Below are 18,086 nucleotides of genomic sequence, written 5' to 3' on the forward strand. Positions count from 1 at the left end.
TTTTCAGTATGATTTAATATGGGATCACTAACAGTAGAAAATTTACTGTCATCATTGCATGTGGTTGTCTTTTTAAAGGCAAATCACATGCTATGATTTTTCTGAGGGATATTAAGTTGAACTTAATTCCATGTAAGCGAATGAACTATCTTTCAATAAAGTCGTCCCAGAAACGTTGGCAATATCATCTACTTTAAAATGTATGTCTAAATTCTCAATATAAATGAGCAAGATAAAATTAAATTATTAGAAGAATTTTTTACCAAACAACAAAAACAAAATTTGTTTCATTTATTGTTTTGTCTTTTGTGAACGATTTTTGAAGTGGGAATCGAAACGTCAAATAAACTGAATTTTAAAGTAAAATGTTGGCTTATTCCCTACAAAAATAGTAAATTGTTTTAATTTAGTGGTTTCCTCTTGCTTTGTGCATCAATTTCAGGGACAAATGAGTGCCCTAGTGTTATGGGCCGGGTTGCCACTTCCGCAGGGTATGTATGCCGTTCTGAAGTTTCATCTCAGCCTTCCCCTTCCGTTGTGTTTTTCAGGCGCAACACTGGATAAGGGGCCCTTACAGGATGTTATCAGCCGGGCCAACTGAATTTTCGTTTGTTAATGATCTTTTACTCCCATTTCCTTTTCCTTACCATCTCATGTCTGATGAGGCCTCAGGATTTTAACTGGTATAGCGGAGTATGAATTTGAAATGTTTCGGAATGTAAAATTTGTATATTCTAATAGTCTTCGTTTTATATGAAATAAATAAAAAAATTATGAAACAAAAATACCACTGCATCTTTTTAATTCTTTATTTTAATAAAAACGACGTAAAGTACCTTACATTTAGACAACATATTTTATAAATTAAATTAATATATTACAAGGTGTGGATCGTACAGGAATTAAAAAATATCTGGGAAAAAATTTCGCTAAGAGTTTATTAACAAAAACGATGAATACCAGTATACAAAAGGAATTGTTAATTTCTCAATTAAAATATACAAGTATCAATTTTTTTGTCACTAGAGTATCAAACAACTTCATTTTCTGTTTTTTTGGTTAAGAATTTACAGTCTATCAAACTTTTCCCTTCTCTTTTATGCCATAAAACACAATATTTACAGAAATGTTTTCATAGTAATCATAGACAATGCTAAAAGCGTAGATAAGCAGGAGAAATTAATAAAATCAATTCTTTACAGTCATCCATCATTCCTGTTATTAAGGTTGAACCTTCTTAAACTCTAAGCCAGTACATTTGTGACCTGACGATGTTGTAGTCGGGCAACTGTTCTACTGGTCCTACACCTGCAACAGCTGGACATCTGTCGTATAAATACTTGTAGCATACATCTTTAACGTTTTTGGCGGTGATGCTGTTGATTCGGTGAGCCAATTCGTGGGGTGGGAGTCTTCTTCCATAGCAGAGTAATTGACGACCTGCGAAATTGTAAAGCATAATAAATATAATGTAGATGAAATTAAAAAAAAACATTAAAGAAATCTGCTGTGTATGAATTAAAAATGACAAAAGATATTTTTGATAAATAACAAATCTATAATAACAAATCATCATGCAATAATGAAATATAATGATATTTATTTACGTAGGTATTTACGTTCCTTTTGGTTATTTCCAGTTTTGGATATCATTTACGAATCAATATAAAATGTGTTAAATGCAATATAAAATATAGACCTAAGGCCAAAACAGAGGTTTATATAATGTTTTGTCTTACCAATATCCTCACATACTGCACTGGTAGTGTCAAGTTGGAGAAGAGTGTTGGCAGTAAGAAGAGCTTTAGCACGCTCAACCTCAGCTTCAGTTACGGAAGTGCAGAGTCTCATGAATTCTTGTTGAATGTTAAAGACCATGTCATCAATCTTAAGAGGATCTGAGACGAAATACACTCCCCACAAACCAGTATCCTAAAAAAAATGTTATCCTATATATTACACCCGCGGTAAATGGAATAAAAAATGAATTTTGGAAATACAATTTACCTTATAGCAGGTGTTGAAGCTTTGGTAGGAATGACACAAGTCACCTTCACCACTAGCTCTAGCCAAGTTGGTAGCATTCTGTTTGGCGGAGGCTTGGGACCTGTCCCAAGCACCTAATAATGTAGAAGCAACCATCAATGTGAGGGTATCAGGGTCAGACCAACCAGCGCCTTCAACAGCAATTGCAATGTGGGCCAAAGGTAGGGAATCATCTCTGACTCTGATTTCTGATCCAGTGAAACGACATGGAGCAATTACTGGAACTTTTCCTGGATAAGTATTGTCTAGAATATGAAAAATGTGTATAAGTATGATGTATATTATATGAACATATGTATAAACAATATTTTAAAATAACGGAAATAACTCTTTATTTTAAAATAAAGGAAGTTTGGAATAAAAGATACTGCGTTAATTTTAAAAGAACCTTTAAGGTTCTTTAAAAATATTTGCGAAAGTGATATTTTACGAGACGAGTAGAAAGTTTCCAGGAATCCTGCGAGTTATACAGTATGTTAAAAAGAATATATGGATAAACTTTACTTATGAACTTTTATTAAACACTTTAAAGTTACTCTCGTGAATTCAACATTAGAAAAATCTACTTATGAATATTAATAACACAATTTATTATAAGAATTATTTACATTGATACTGTTAGGAATATTAACAGAAGTGAAACTATTGAAATTAGTGTTAGACGTGTCAGTACTTTTACTATTTTTTAAGATATTAACTTGATTGCGGTCATTTTCAATCTGTGAAGCTATGTGAATTTTATTTTTTAAAGAATTTTATAAGTATCCCTCTACTACATTAGTTGTTTTCCATCCTCCGTGCATTTTCAAGTTGATTATAGTACCACCACTATCAGCCAGTGAAGTGGCTGAGCTCCTTCGTAGACAGTGCCTGGTGTATTCTTTGAGATGCGGTAATTTAAGAAATTCAGCAATAGTGCAGGTGATTTTTCCAAAAGTGTGAATACCAATAGGTTGTATAGTATACCTTCCATTTTTGTAATATACAAATAATCTATGATGCGGTGTGTTTGCTTGACGTAATGACAAATATTTCTGTATAAAGAAATGTTATTTTCTCCAATAACCATAAAGGTTCTTTCCATGTTCGTTTTAGAATTAGGAATTTGATCGCTGTGTGTGTGATCACTGAAAGAACCGGAAATGAAGCAGTTGAAACTTTCAGAAAAAGTCAGAAAGTTATGAGAGATTCCGGAATAAACTTAATGGGTACGATATATACTTGTAGTATACAATACGATGATTCTGGATACTATGCTCTTTTGAAACTCAAATACTTATTTATAACAGAACAGATACTTAATGTTTATTACGCTATCATCTATTCACATTTGTCATACAATATTGTTCTATGGGGCAGTGCAACAAATGTCTCGAAAGTTTTTATAGTCCAAAAGCGCATAATTCGCTCGATTTTTAATTTACCATATAGACATACGTGTAGAGAGCATTTTATAAAATATCAAATACTCACTGTTCCCACAATTTTTATATACAGAAGTATTCTGTATACAAAAGCTAATATCAATAGATTGAAATCAAATTCAGATGTACACAATTATCGCACCAGAAAAAAAGATTTCTTTAGGACTCCTAAACATTACACTTCTATGTTTGAAAAAAACCCTGATTATAGCGGCGTAAGGTTTTTTAATCAGCTCCCATCCAAATTAAAAAGTAAAGCAGATGATGATAGGGCATTTAAGAATAAATTGAAGACTTGTCTCATCGAGTCATGTTTTTATAGTGTCTCGGAATTTATGTCTTAGATATGTTGTATGTTGTTTCTATATTTATGTGTATGTTTATATTGTATAGGTAGTCTTTAACGTTTCCTTTTACTTTGACATGTCCTATATTATGTAAATAATCTGCAAGGATGAATAAAGTTTTATTATTTATTATTATTATTATCGTGATCATTGAAAGAACCAGAAATGAAGCAGCTGAAGCTTTCACACGCATTAAAAACGCCACAGAAAACATCGGACTTCTGATTAACTCCCAGAAAACTGAATATACGCCGGCTGTATCAAGCATGCAACAAAATAACTTAAGAGGTGCAACGCAAAACTATAGAAACAGTGGAAGAATTTTGTTACTTAGAAGCCTAGGCCTTCAACTAAGAGCGAGAAATATGCCAAAAGCAACAAAGTGTAAACTTTATAAAACAATAATACTCATACAATAGTGCTCATTACCGATTGGAAACATGGGCAATGGCGACCCGAGATGAAGAGTTACTAAGAATCTCTGAAAGAAAAGTATTGATCATATATGGCGGATTAGACTAACAGAGTCTGTGGAGAAGGCGATATAATTTCGGACTCTATAGACTTTTGGGTGATGTAGATATCGTGAAAATTATCAAAATAAACTGCCTAAGATGAGTGGGCCACGTCATTTTTATTTATGAAAGTGATCCTTCTAAAATAACCATGCTAAATGAAGACAGACGGGGAAGGATGGAAGAATGTTCTGAGGGAGGTCAGAGCTCACGAACGGCTATAGTGCCAACTGATGATGATGAGGTTTTAACTGTCTATATAAAATTTGTTAAAAATATATTTAAAGTAAACAAATGTATAAGTAATAGTGGCAATAATGCGATCAATAGTGAATAACAATTATTAACTATAGCTTTGATTGTGGATATTGGTAGCTATTGAAATTTGCACATACTAGATACGTTAGATTTGACATACTATATGTTTTTACTATTCAGGAATTAGCTAAATACTGTTGTCACATCTAGTCTGCACATTTTCTCATTTAATCCATGATTTTTATATTTATATCCCTTGTATTTTTATAATTATATAATGTTTTTTAAATAAAAACTACAATAGTTAATTGTGAGAATTTTGAACCTGAGATAAATAAGGGAAGTGAAGATAATGAAAATAACACAATTCATAACTGCATTGGTAAACTTAGAAAATTAATAATAAAAACTGTATGTTCCATACAAAAGTGTAGTATTTAGTAAAAAACGCTCAGTAATCCAAACTAAACAGTCATACACAATACGAATATTTTTAGGGTTTTGTAAGTAACTGGAGTGACTGTAAGAATGTCAAAAGCTAAGGGCGATTCTACAATTGGACTATTGAATGTGAATTTAATTCTACCAGTTTTAAAACAAATTCTAGAATTATAAATATTTTTTAAGTAGACTTTTAACTTGCTTAAATTTAAGTTTTGTTTAGAAGTTACTGGAAAATACTTGGATTATTAATAATTTTCAAAAGTATGTTATTTGTATGTGAAGTATTGAAACACTGATATTTTGGTTCAACAATATTTCATAATGGTGACAAAATTCTTCAAGAGTGGATAGTGACAATGATCTTTAACCCAAGGTAAAAATTCTTCTCAAGCAAGTTTTTTATTTTTTAAGAAATCTACATGTGTAACTGACACATTTAGACATTTCTCAGTTTTAACACCTGAATGAGTATTTGGAAACAACACAAGAGTGGAATGTATGTGACTATTAGACATTTTAACAGTTTTTACTAGTTTTATTTACATTATTCCCTTGCTGTGTATTACATTATACTATACTTACTTAAGGAACCCAGATGGCTCTCAGCGAGTTTCACCAAATCTTGGTGTTCAATTCCACCTGCTCCAGCAACAACAATTCTGCTAGCTTTGTAGTGGTTGTCAAGGTAATTTCTAAGATCTCTGGAGTTGATTGTCCTAATGTTGGCAGTGGGACCTAAAAGCAAATGTTTACAGTCTTATTTAATTATATTTTTCAAGTTTTTGTTTTTATTCTATACATAAAACAATTTTTGCTAAATAGATTTTTGGTTAGATCAGATAGCCAAGCGCACGGCATAACTGACTTGCATTCACTTCAGTGCTAATGATCTAGTGGACGAATCTTCATGCCCTGGTCAGAAAACAAAAATGCTAACATAGTAGTTTAAAATTCTAAATGAATCTGTTGCTTTGATTGTAATACACTGGTGTATAAGATCGACAGAGGAATGGGTAGTATAGCATGAGATGAACGTTCTTGGCCCCATATTACTCCTTCATTCCATAGATCCCTACAGTAAAAGTGACTACACTTAAGAAAACGAAAATATAGATAGATATAGAGGTTTTTCATTAAAATATTCTATTAATTTTTAAATATTATTACACTTTATTTAGCTTTGTGTTGACTTATTAAAAACAAAGAAAATACTATAAGCTTATGATAAGTCATGTCCTCCTAATCATCATGTCAACATTTATGTAAAAGCTTTAATATATTGATTGCTGCCAAAAGATTTTCATCATTGTTTTAAGATATGAGCACAATAAAAAATGCTAGACTAGCATATCAAAAAATGAATAGTTACTGAATAAAATGGAGAATATGTTATAAATTATATTAAAAAAATACTTTAATAATGAACCATTTTAAATAACAAACTTTGAAATGTGCGTATGACAAAAATGCTAAATGTTAAATGGAGGGGGATTTCCTTCTTTTTATGATGACGCTTGGCATGAGCCTGTAAACACATTTGATACTAAAGACAGCACCAGAGACAAAAATACTTGGCATAATTAATTTTAACGCAAAAAAAGATTATTGATACAAAACAATTACCTAAGATAGTATTAGCTAAAGGTGTTCCTTGGTAAGCAATAGCATGTAAATGATCAAACACAACTTCTTGTAAATTAGATTCGACTTCTTGCATTTCCCTAAGGATTACACCTCTTTCTCGTTCGATTTCAGCCTCTCCCAATTTGGCATTCTGGATGATATCAGCCAAGATTTCAATGGCTTTTGGTACATCTTTGGCTAAACATTTGGAATAATATACTGTCTGTTCTCTGCTTGTGTAAGCATTCAATTGGGCACCTAAGTCTTCAATTTCAATTTCTAACTGACTTTGAGTTCTTTTACTGGTACCCTAAAATATAAAAATACAATAAATGGATTAATTTTTTTTGCAAAAGTATAGTTAAATTTCATTATAACTATTTTTATTACATAAACTAAAACATTAATAATATACAATTTTATTAAAAAAATTCTATCAAAATATTTATCTATTAACCAACTAACAAATTAATTTAAGATATTTTGTGAGACAACTAAGTAAAATAATGAAAATATTTTGGTTAAATAAATTAACCAGAACATGGACATTGACTGGAATCTCTATATCAACACATATATATGCATATTATAGAAGTTCACATTCCCATAGAAATTGGATGCAAGATCGAAACAGATGGAAAATTATGAAGATCTATGTCCAGCAGTGGACAAGTAAAGATTGAATGATGATAGTTCAACGTAATTTTTTGGTATATGCTGTTATAGAATATTTTATTTTTTTTTCTCTGGTTCCCTCTACACCAGGGAGCTCTCATGTGATCCCCTTCACCACAAACTACTACTGCTTACGAAATATAAAAGAGTGGGGCGGGGAATGCTTGCCTTAAATTTTTATATTTTATAAATTTAGAGATCAAATCCTACTCATGCACCATATTTTTTTTTGTAGAAAATAAAATATTTTTTTAACTTTAACACTTTTTAAAAATTGAATCTTTTTAAACCTATAAACAATATTGTGATTCAAATTTTTAATTTAAATGTGCAGATATCTACAAATAATATAATAAAGTTTATGCAGTCACTACCTACAGCAGTATTTTGAAGTATACTAACTGACCATTTCTACCATTTAAAATAAGCATCTATATTCATTGTCTATGTTCTGCAATAAGTGGGGAAGTACAATAATAAAATTTATTTTTTATATGACTTGAAAAGGTAGATGATTATTTAAAGGTTAATTAAGATTAACATTAAATTTTGAATTTTGTAGAAGAATACATTTTGAAAGCATAGCTTTCTTATTGCAGGATATGGATGGAACAGTGAGTCATGCACAGGTATATATAAAAAAATAAAATCGACTGAAAAGATAAAATTTAATGATTGTGCCACCATAGAACTGTTTCTTAATAAAATAAAATAAATTGAATTGGATTAAATCGAATTAAATTAAAAACCATGGCTCCATGCGCAGATGATAAGAAAGCTATGCTTCCCCTCCTAAGCCATTGCCGGAGTGCTGCATCTCATTTTATTTCACTAAGACAAAAAAAACATTTAACCAAAATCAAATATCTGGAAATATTTTCTTTCATTTTCATAAATACAGTTAAAAACTACATCAGTTACACCTTTGATAGATAAAATTGTAATATTTTAAATCAAAGCTTGAAAATCACAACTAGAGCAGAAATAGACCCTACAAATGCAAAATGAAATTTTTTATTTATTTCGAAATGGCATCCATTTACTTACAATTTTTACAAAGTTACATCTTAAAAAAATAATAAATTATTAAAATAACAATCACAAGTTTTACAAAGTTACACCTTAACAACAATAAATTATTAAAATAACAAACACCTCAGAATAATACAAACATATAAGAATAATACAGATGTACAACAAACTAATTTTGTCAAAAATATCCATTTGTCTTGGTAGGCTATTAGCACTCCGGACCAATCGTGTAGTTGGTCCATGGATACCATAATTAGTGTGGTGAAATGGCACTTTAGACATTAATAACAATTCAAAGTTACAACATACTTAACTGGTAAATTAAATTAAATTAAAAATTAAATTTATTCTAATTTAAATTATTAAATCTAAATTAAGACTGTATAAGTCAACTATTCGCCCCATTGTTACACATGAAAGTAAAACATGGACTCTACATCAGCGGGAAATAAATTAGCTGCTAGTATTTAAAAGGAAGGTTCTTAGAATGATATTTGAACCCAAAGAGATGAATTGACAGGAGAGAGGAGAAGGGGCCACAATACTGAATTGGTGACTCTCTATGATACTGAGAACATCATCTCAGACATATAAAAGCTAACCAGATAAAATGGCAGGTCATGTGGTATGATCCGAGGAAGACAGAGTGCTATAGATAGTGTTTTTTAAGAGAACAGATGGTAGAAGATCAGTAGGCTACAACAATGGGAAATGGAAGCGCAAGATCATAGAAGATAGAGGGCTATAGTGAATGTGGCGAAGGCTCACCCTGGAATATCGTTAACAAAGGAAGAGGATACAGAATGGGAAACAAAGAAATCAAAATACTCTGTTAGGCAGACGACACAATATTGATAGCCCAAGACGAAGATAGTCTGCAAAGACTGGTCCACAGATTTAACATAAGAGCAAAAGAATTTAATATGACAATCTCATCTCAGAAAACTAAAACAATAGTAGTCAGCAAAGAACCAACCAGATGTAAAATAGAAATTGATGGCATCAGTATTGAACAAGTAATGGAAATAAAATACCTGGGAATTAAACTGTCTAGCTAGAGACCTGAACAAAGAAGTGAGAGATCAAGTACAAAAAGCAAATAGACTGGCAGGATGCCTTAATAACACTATATGGCGAAACAGACACATTGACACTGATGAAGTCAAGAGCTTATAAAGCCACTGTAAGACCAATAATGACATATGCCTCAGAAATAAGACCTGACACAGCCACAACGCAAAGGCTACTGGAAACTGCAGAGATGAGATTACTGAGAAGAATAACAGGAAATACGCTGAGAGATTGAAAGAGAAGTGAAGACATTAGAAGAAAATGTAACGTACAGTGTATAAATGAATGGACATAAAAAAGAATGGAATAACCACATAACCTGAATGGAGGAGACCTGTGTCGTCAACCTTATTATTCTATTATTTCAAATCTGGAACTGTATTGTGAAATGTAGATGTTTGAAATTTTCCTCAAAGTAATCCAAGTAACAGGTTTTGAGAATGGTGGATATTTGAGCTCTATTTATGAATATTAAATAATATAAATTAATTCACTTCATTAATTGATACATTAGAATAAAGACCATTAAGAATATGTATAAAAAATGCATAATGAAATTATTTCAGATAGATTTCAGAATTTGGGTTTTAAAGTTAAAATTAATGAATCAAAAGTTAAAATTGTGAGTATGAAAAAGATCACTAGTTGATCACAATATTTGATGTGCCTGTTTTATTTCAGCAGTAGATAATTATTTGTAGGTGTTTATAATAAAAAAAATTCTCAAAAATTGACTTGCCTGCTTCTGTCTTTGGACCACACAATTAACATATAGAAAAAATTTTTTCTTATGAATATGACAAAGAAGGAAACAGATCCAAAATATGCTTTAAATATTGGATCCCTTACACTCCTAAGAATTACACCAAAAGAGAAATTATAATTTGAAAAAAGAGTAATGTAACTTTATTTCATGCAAAAAAAGGAAATTAGTATAGATGCAATATTTAAATTATGAATAATCTTAGTAAAATTATTCCTTTAACACAGACATAAGGAACAGTGATTTATAAGTAGAAGATAGTATGGATACGAAAAGCTCTTATCCGTGATGTAATGCAATAATGACATCCCATCAATATCAAGGATTAAAAGGTGCAAACTAATTTAAGAAAATTACTAATACCTTCTACTAGTTAAAATGCATGAGATGAATTTATGTAAAGAAAAACATGTAAGGCTTATGTACAAATATATTATATAAAAAGGTAAAACAGACACTTCATACTGTGAGCTGGACAATTTATCTCTATATGGTTCTATTGTCCTGAAGCTATGTTCTTGTGGCAATTTTATGTTATTTACTATCTTTAATTGGAATTTACTACAATTTGAGTTGAAAATATATTTTGACCCTTCAGTTTCCACTTCAAAAATTATTCTCAAAATGCAAATGAAAGCCTACTCTTCTTCTTTCATCCTTTTTAAATGTCTCCCTCTCTCCAATGGTGCTACAGCTCAAATCAGGCCTTGGCCTCCTACAAATGATGCCTCCAACTTTGCTGGTCCCATGTCATCTTCTCCAGGTTCTCACATGTAGCAAATTTTGCGCATCCTTTGCAACTTCATCCTCCCACCTATTCTGTGGCTTTCCTTTTGGTCTTGTGCCCTGCATTTTACTATATAGGGCTCTTTTCTGCAATCTTTCGGCTTCCATTCTCACTACATGACCTGCCCATTGAAGTCTCTAAAGTTTAATGAATTCTGAGATTGGTGCCTCTTTGAATCTTTGAACAGTTTGTAGAGTTCATGGTTGTACCTGGATATCAATACTCAGTTTTAGTTAATAGGTCCAAATATTTTTCTTAGGCCTTTTTTTCAAAGGCTTCCAGCTTTCGTTTTATGTCTTCTGTCATCACCTATGTCTTGCATCTGTAACATACTATTGATCTAATAATGGTTTTGTAGATCCTGATTTTCGATCACCAGTGTGTTTTTGGAGCAAAATAAATGGGCGAGTAAACAGAATGTCTCAACCATGTTTAATTTGTATTTTGAGAACAGTTTCTAAAGTGGAAATCAAAATGTCCAAATAAACATACTTGAATTCAAAACGGAGTTAAATTCACAATTAAGATATTAAATAATTTCTTTCTATTTTTTAGTTGTTAGTTTTAATTCTCTAATTTTAAAGCCCTCTTTCTTTAATATTTGTTTCCATTTTATCCAATTATTCCCATTTTGGTTGACCTACTCTTTCCTTTTTAAATGTCCTAACAATCTTAATTGTGCTGATTTTGCTAATTATGTTATTGTATGTTTTTTAAATAAACTTGTCTTGAAATTGAATGATTATATATACATGGATTAGTACATAATATCTAACCTTAAATGCCATGTGTTCCATGAAATGGGCAACTCCATTATTTTTATCATCCTCATACCTACTGCCAGCATCAATCCAAATACCTACTGTGGCAGTCTGGGAACCCCAATCTTCAGTAGCTACTCTGATACCTAAAAAGGGATTTCATATTTAATATCTTGATCTACAATGTGGTAATTATATTCAGGGTTTAGGGGTCAACAGTGTTTGTCACTAAATAGGAAGAATTTTTTGTATAAAAATAACACTTGGAATTGTTATATGTCTGAAAATATGACATATTTATAAATTTCAACAATTTTATTTACAAATTGTCCAAGAATATAGCAAGGCCTTAGGAATATGATGAATTTTGATGGTAATCATTACCTACTAGAAAATTTGTACTGTTAAATATGAGAAATATTGTATATGGATTTATCTATTTGCTAAAAACACTGCTTCTGGACTGGACAAGATTGTAATCTTAGAAATGCGATTTTCCAGAGTTAAACAAATTCTATACTCATCCAACTAGTTGGTCAATTGAATGAGGTGAAGCTGTATGTTGTAGTAATTAGATGAACTTGCAGAAAATGAAGATCTGATATAATGGTTCAGATTCTTAACAATTTCTGTTAAGACATTGCATTGTCTTGAACATAAACTTTTGACTAAAAAAAAAATTAAGCATTACTTCTACCTACTTTTATCAATCATATGTTTTTTCGAGTGCTATAAAACATATTTTCACAAGGATATTGTGGGAAAATATATCCAGCAACTAAAGAGGATAATAAGCAAATGGCCTACATGCCAAAACAAATTAAATATAGGTCATTTGAAAACAACAAATGTGTCTTATTCGGTAATGGCAAACTCAAATATCACCATAGGACCCACGAGAACATATAACAGTGGTAGATTAGATTATATTAAGGTAAACTTGAAGTACATTTTAATAAAAGTAGAAAAGAAGCACCCGAAAAAATAAATTTAAAGAGAGAAGCAAACATGTATTGGTAGCAAGAGTATTCATTGAAACTCAAAAGTTTGCACCAAGTAGAACTGGCTTATTTCTATTGGTGATTATACTTAAACAAGAAAACTATTAACAATAACATTATTTCATAATATGAAAGTTCTACAGTCAGCGAGACCTCAAATAAAAATTTGTTAAAAATATTACCACTAGACCTTTGTGACATAACACATAACCTCAACTTTGTAATTTATTACAATCTACATACCATTTTTCAAAGTGCTAACTTTTGTTGGTGGTACATTTAGAACAACAGTTTGTGAATCTGGCTGGGTGGCTGCTCCTCTAATAATATTTTGTCTACAGGCCTAAAAAGACAATCCAAATATACTTTACTTGTCAAATGTGATTACGTAATAAAATAGTCATTTGCATTATGTGTAATACCTTTATTGTAGGCAATAATAATGCTGAGTTTAATTTTAAACATATACTGATACTTACTTTTAATGCAGTTTCGTATTTTGGTAATTTTGCAAAAGATCGAGAAAATTTTAGAATTGACGCCATGTTGACTGTCTAAATGTGAACAGGTCCACCACTACAAATAACACGCAAAATAAAATTTTGAGCTAGGCATATCATAACGAATATGTTGTAACGAATATGTCATACAAAAATTTTTCGTGTATTCTAATAAATGTATATTCCTATATTTTTGATTAGTTGACCTACATTTTCCGGTTTATAATTAATTATATAACACAAACAAAAAATATACAAATAAGATTAATTTTATTTATAAGCACTTTTTGTGGTACTTGTATTGGGTCATTTAAGATCTATCCAATATCAAATGGAAAAAGCAGTAGGTACATTTTAAACTTTAATTTAAATAGCACTACCTACGTTTAAATTGTATTTTCTATCTTTTCTTTATTAATAATCTACTACAGCTTTATTGTACAAAAGATATAACTAGGCATTGAGAACTTGATATAACCAACAGCGATAAAAATCATATTCATTTTTTCTGCAAATTAGAAACAGATATTTAGTTGAACAGTATAATATAGTATTAACCGAATAAATCCAGAATACAACGAAATATTCATAAATATGTAGAAGAATGGTAGAAGCTATCTATATTATAATGTAAGGTTCCTAAATAAATATTATTATTATAATATGAAAATGTGGGGAAGAGTAATTAATAGACAGATACGTGGATAAAAAAATACAGAAATAAGGAAAAAACGCTGAAATGATATTCATTGATTTTAAGAAAGCATATGATATAGTTACTCGAGGGGTTCTGTGGTGAGCACCCAATAAAAAAGGAGTTCGAGGTGAAAATATCAAAAGTTGTGATAGACGTGTATGAGGGAGTAACAACTAGCGTTACGACATGTCTGGCAGAAACTGATAAATTTCATATGAAAGTAGGATTACATCAGAGCGCAGTGCTTACTCCTTATTTATTCCTATTAGTGTTGGATCAGATAACAGGGAAACTACACGGTAACATTCCCTGATGCTTAATGTATGCTGATGATGATATATCTGTTAGTAGGAAATACTGAACGGGACTAAAAAAAAATGGAACAGTGTAGTCAAGCTCTTGAGGAAGAAGGTTTAAAACATAGTAGAATAAAAACAGAGTATTTAGAATGCTCTTTTGAAGATGCAGTTACCACTAGGACTGCCACGGACTAGGGTTCATGTTTTTGATTTTCTCCATTTTTTTGTCTTGAGAAAAATTATAGCGGTATTTTCTCCTTGCCTCTCGCATCGTAGTGGCTAAATGAATTAAAATGTGATTGGAGCCCGTGAGTATCTGATTTCAAATCTTATAGAGATCGTTCCAACAGCCTTGACTCAGTAATGTCTTTACTGCTGCCCAATGTTATATATTCATTTGTTTTTTTCGGAAGCCGTTTGTTATATAACCGGTAGTACTGCTGCCAATTGTCTATCTTCTGATCGTGTAACCTTCTGGCTTACATTTTTAATGTTACTGACTACTTACGTAGTCGGGACCGACGACTTTACGTGCTCTCCAAAGCAAAGTGGCCGCTTATTTAAATTAGAAATTGAAAAATTTGTGGTGCCTGTGTCAGTATCAAACCCTGGACGTCTGGCTTAGTAAGTCAGTACCTAGAGGCCAGGGAAATAAGCTTTTTTTCGTAACATTGATCCGGCCAGACAAACTACAGTTTTTTTGAGTAGTTTGGACCTCTATAACAAGAACCTATATATTTCCTGCAGTCTATTTTTTTAGACGTAATTAGTTATTAAAAAATTAGGGTCAACATTTTTTTTTTAAATTTCCGCTTATTTCGTCTATCAGAAAAAAGTGAAGCATTTGAAACAAATTTAAGAATAAGAAACTTATGTCATATAAAAGCCTTCAAAATGGCGTTTAAATGCTTTTTAAATTATTCTATTCTTATTTGTTGCTTAGGAAGTTTTTTTATAAATGTTAATAGGTTTTAAAAAAATGAATTTAGAGCTTTCATATTACACGGAATGTTGTCTCCTGTGGTGCTTAAACTCTAATCAAAATTTCAAAGCGATTGGTCAAATATTTTAAAAGTTATTTAATTTGTTTAGTCCAAATTAATTTTTTTTTTGCAAAAATATAAGTCAGAAAATTATGTAATTATATTAATTATACGGTTAACTTCTGAAAGAAGGAGATTTATTCCATTTGATTGAGGACCACATTTTAAAGCGTTGTAAACGATTCCATTAAAAAGCAATATTTTTCAAATTTTGCACATTAAAACTTTAAAGTATGTTCTTTGAAATGACGTCTTCGTCCCAAATTGTCCTAGGACAATTTGGGACGAAGACGTCATTTCAAAGAACATACTTTAAAGTTTTAATGTGCAAAATTTGAAAAATATTGCTTTTTAATGGAATCGTTTACAACGCTTTAAAATGTGGTCCTCAATCAAATGGAATAAATCTCCTTCTTTCAGAAGTTAACCGTATAATTAATATAATTACATAATTTTCTGACTTATATTTTTGCAAAAAAAAAATTAATTTGGACTAAACAAATTAAATAACTTTTAAAATATTTGACCAATCGCTTTGAAATTTTGATTAGAGTTTAAGCACCACAGGAGACAACATTCCGTGTAATATGAAAGCTCTAAATTCATTTTTTTAAAACCTATTAACATTTATAAAAAAACTTCCTAAGCAACAAATAAGAATAGAATAATTTAAAAAGCATTTAAACGCCATTTTGAAGGCTTTTATATGACATAAGTTTCTTATTCTTAAATTTGTTTCAAATGCTTCACTTTTTTCTGATAGACGAAATAAGCGGAAATTTAAAAAAAAAATGTTGACCCTAATTTTTTAATAACTAATTACGTCTAAAAAAATAGACTGCAGGAAATATATAGGTTCTTGTTATAGAGGTCCAAACTACTCAAAAAAACTGTAGTTTGTCTGGCCGGATCAATGTTACGAAAAAAAGCTTATTTCCCTGGCCTCTAGGTACTGACTTACTAAGCCAGACGTCCAGGGTTTGATACTGACACAGGCACCACAAATTTTTCAATTTCTAATTTAAATAAGCGGCCACTTTGCTTTGGAGAGCACGTAAAGTCGTCGGTCCCGACTACGTAAGTAGTCAGTAACATTAAAAATGTAAGCCAGAAGGTTACACGATCAGAAGATAGACAATTGGCAGCAGTACTACCGGTTATATAACAAACGGCTTCCGAAAAAAACAAATGAATATATAACATTGGGCAGCAGTAAAGACATTACTGAGTCAAGGCTGTTGGAACGATCTCTATAAGATTTGAAATCAGATACTCACGGGCTCCAATCACATTTTAATTCATTTAGCCACTACGATGCGAGAGGCAAGGAGAAAATACCGCTATAATTTTTCTCAAGACAAAAAAATGGAGAAAATCAAAAACATGAACCCTAGTCCGTGGCAGTCCTAGTGGTAACTGCATCTTCAAAAGAGCATTCTAAATACTCTGTTTTTATTCTACTATGTTTTAAACCTTCTTCCTCAAGAGCTTGACTACACTGTTCCATTTTTTTTTAGTCCCGTTCAGTATTTCCTACTAACAGATATATCATCATCAGCATACATTAAGCATCAGGGAATGTTACCGTGTAGTTTCCCTGTTATCTGATCCAACACTAATAGGAATAAATAAGGAGTAAGCACTGCGCTCTGATGTAATCCTACTTTCATATGAAATTTATCAGTTTCTGCCAGACATGTCGTAACGCTAGTTGTTACTCCCTCATACACGTCTATCACAACTTTTGATATTTTCACCTCGAACTCCTTTTTTATTGGGTGCTCACCACAGAACCCCTCGAGTAACTATATCATATGCTTTCTTAAAATCAATGAATATCATTTCAGCGTTTTTTCCTTATTTCTGTATTTTTTTATCCACGTATCTGTCTATTAATTACTCTTCCCCACATTTTCATATTATAATAATAATATTTATTTAGGAACCTTACATTATAATATAGATAGCTTCTACCATTCTTCTACATATTTATGAATATTTCGTTGTATTCTGGATTTATTCGGTTAATACTATATTATACTGTTCAACTAAATATCTGTTTCTAATTTGCAGAAAAAATGAATATGATTTTTATCGCTGTTGGTTATATCAAGTTCTCAATGCCTAGTTATATCTTTTGTACAATAAAGCTGTAGTAGATTATTAATAAAGAAAAGATAGAAAATACAATTTAAACGTAGGTAGTGCTATTTAAATTAAAGTTTAAAATGTACCTACTGCTTTTTCCATTTGATATTGGATAGATCTTAAATGACCCAATACAAGTACCACAAAAAGTGCTTATAAATAAAATTAATCTTATTTGTATATTTTTTGTTTGTGTTATATAATTAATTATAAACCGGAAAATGTAGGTCAACTAATCAAAAATATAGGAATATACATTTATTAGAATACACGAAAAATTTTTGTATGACATATTCGTTACAACATATTCGTTATGATATGCCTAGCTCAAAATTTTATTTTGCGTGTTATTTGTAGTGGTGGACCTGTTCACATTTAGACAGTCAACATGGCGTCAATTCTAAAATTTTCTCGATCTTTTGCAAAATTACCAAAATACGGTACTTGAACCGTAAAGTCTCTAAACACAAGAGAGCAGGAAATTACAAAAGGGCTTGTAGAAAAAAATACAGATATATGTGCACTACAAGACACAAAGAAAAAAGAAAAGGTCAAATTATGCTAGATAACTATCTGATGATTTACAGTGGTGTTGCGAAAGAAACCAGAGCCAAAGAAGGAGTCGCCCTCTTAGTACACAAAAAATTTTTAC

At 31.0% G+C, this 18,086-nt stretch overlaps 1 protein-coding gene across 1 annotated transcript; it reads right to left on the reverse strand.

Annotated features, from left to right (window-relative positions):
- Positions 1 to 795: 795 nt before the first annotated feature.
- Positions 796 to 13,377, reverse strand: UQCR-C1 (Ubiquinol-cytochrome c reductase core protein 1). The gene is made up of 8 exons (XM_072526509.1): positions 13,227 to 13,377; positions 12,991 to 13,090; positions 11,762 to 11,892; positions 6,658 to 6,967; positions 5,617 to 5,769; positions 2,008 to 2,291; positions 1,740 to 1,932; positions 796 to 1,440 (listed from the first exon to the last, which is right to left on the reverse strand). Exons 1-8 carry the CDS (start codon positions 13,290 to 13,292, stop codon positions 1,238 to 1,240), a joined length of 1,440 nt encoding a protein of 479 aa, XP_072382610.1. The 5' UTR covers positions 13,293 to 13,377; the 3' UTR covers positions 796 to 1,237.
- Positions 13,378 to 18,086: the final 4,709 nt, after the last annotated feature.

The sequence above is a fragment of the Diabrotica undecimpunctata genome, chromosome 3 (genome assembly GCF_040954645.1).
Source record: "Diabrotica undecimpunctata isolate CICGRU chromosome 3, icDiaUnde3, whole genome shotgun sequence".
In the NCBI taxonomy this organism is placed as follows: Eukaryota; Metazoa; Arthropoda; class Insecta; order Coleoptera; family Chrysomelidae; genus Diabrotica; species Diabrotica undecimpunctata.

What these genes read in the sequence shown, in the direction of transcription:
- UQCR-C1 (XM_072526509.1), bottom strand. Translation starts at nt 13,292, where the DNA reads ATGGCGTCAATTCTAAAATTTTCTCGATCTTTTGCAAAATTACCAAAA. An exon ending in TGGAACACATGGCATTTAAG is followed by an intron (nt 6,968 to 11,761) that starts GTTAGATATTAT and finishes TTTATATTTTAG; the next exon opens with GGTACCAGTAAAAGAACTCA. An exon ending in TGCAGTATGTGAGGATATTG is followed by an intron (nt 1,441 to 1,739) that starts GTAAGACAAAAC and finishes ACAATTTCGCAG; the next exon opens with GTCGTCAATTACTCTGCTAT.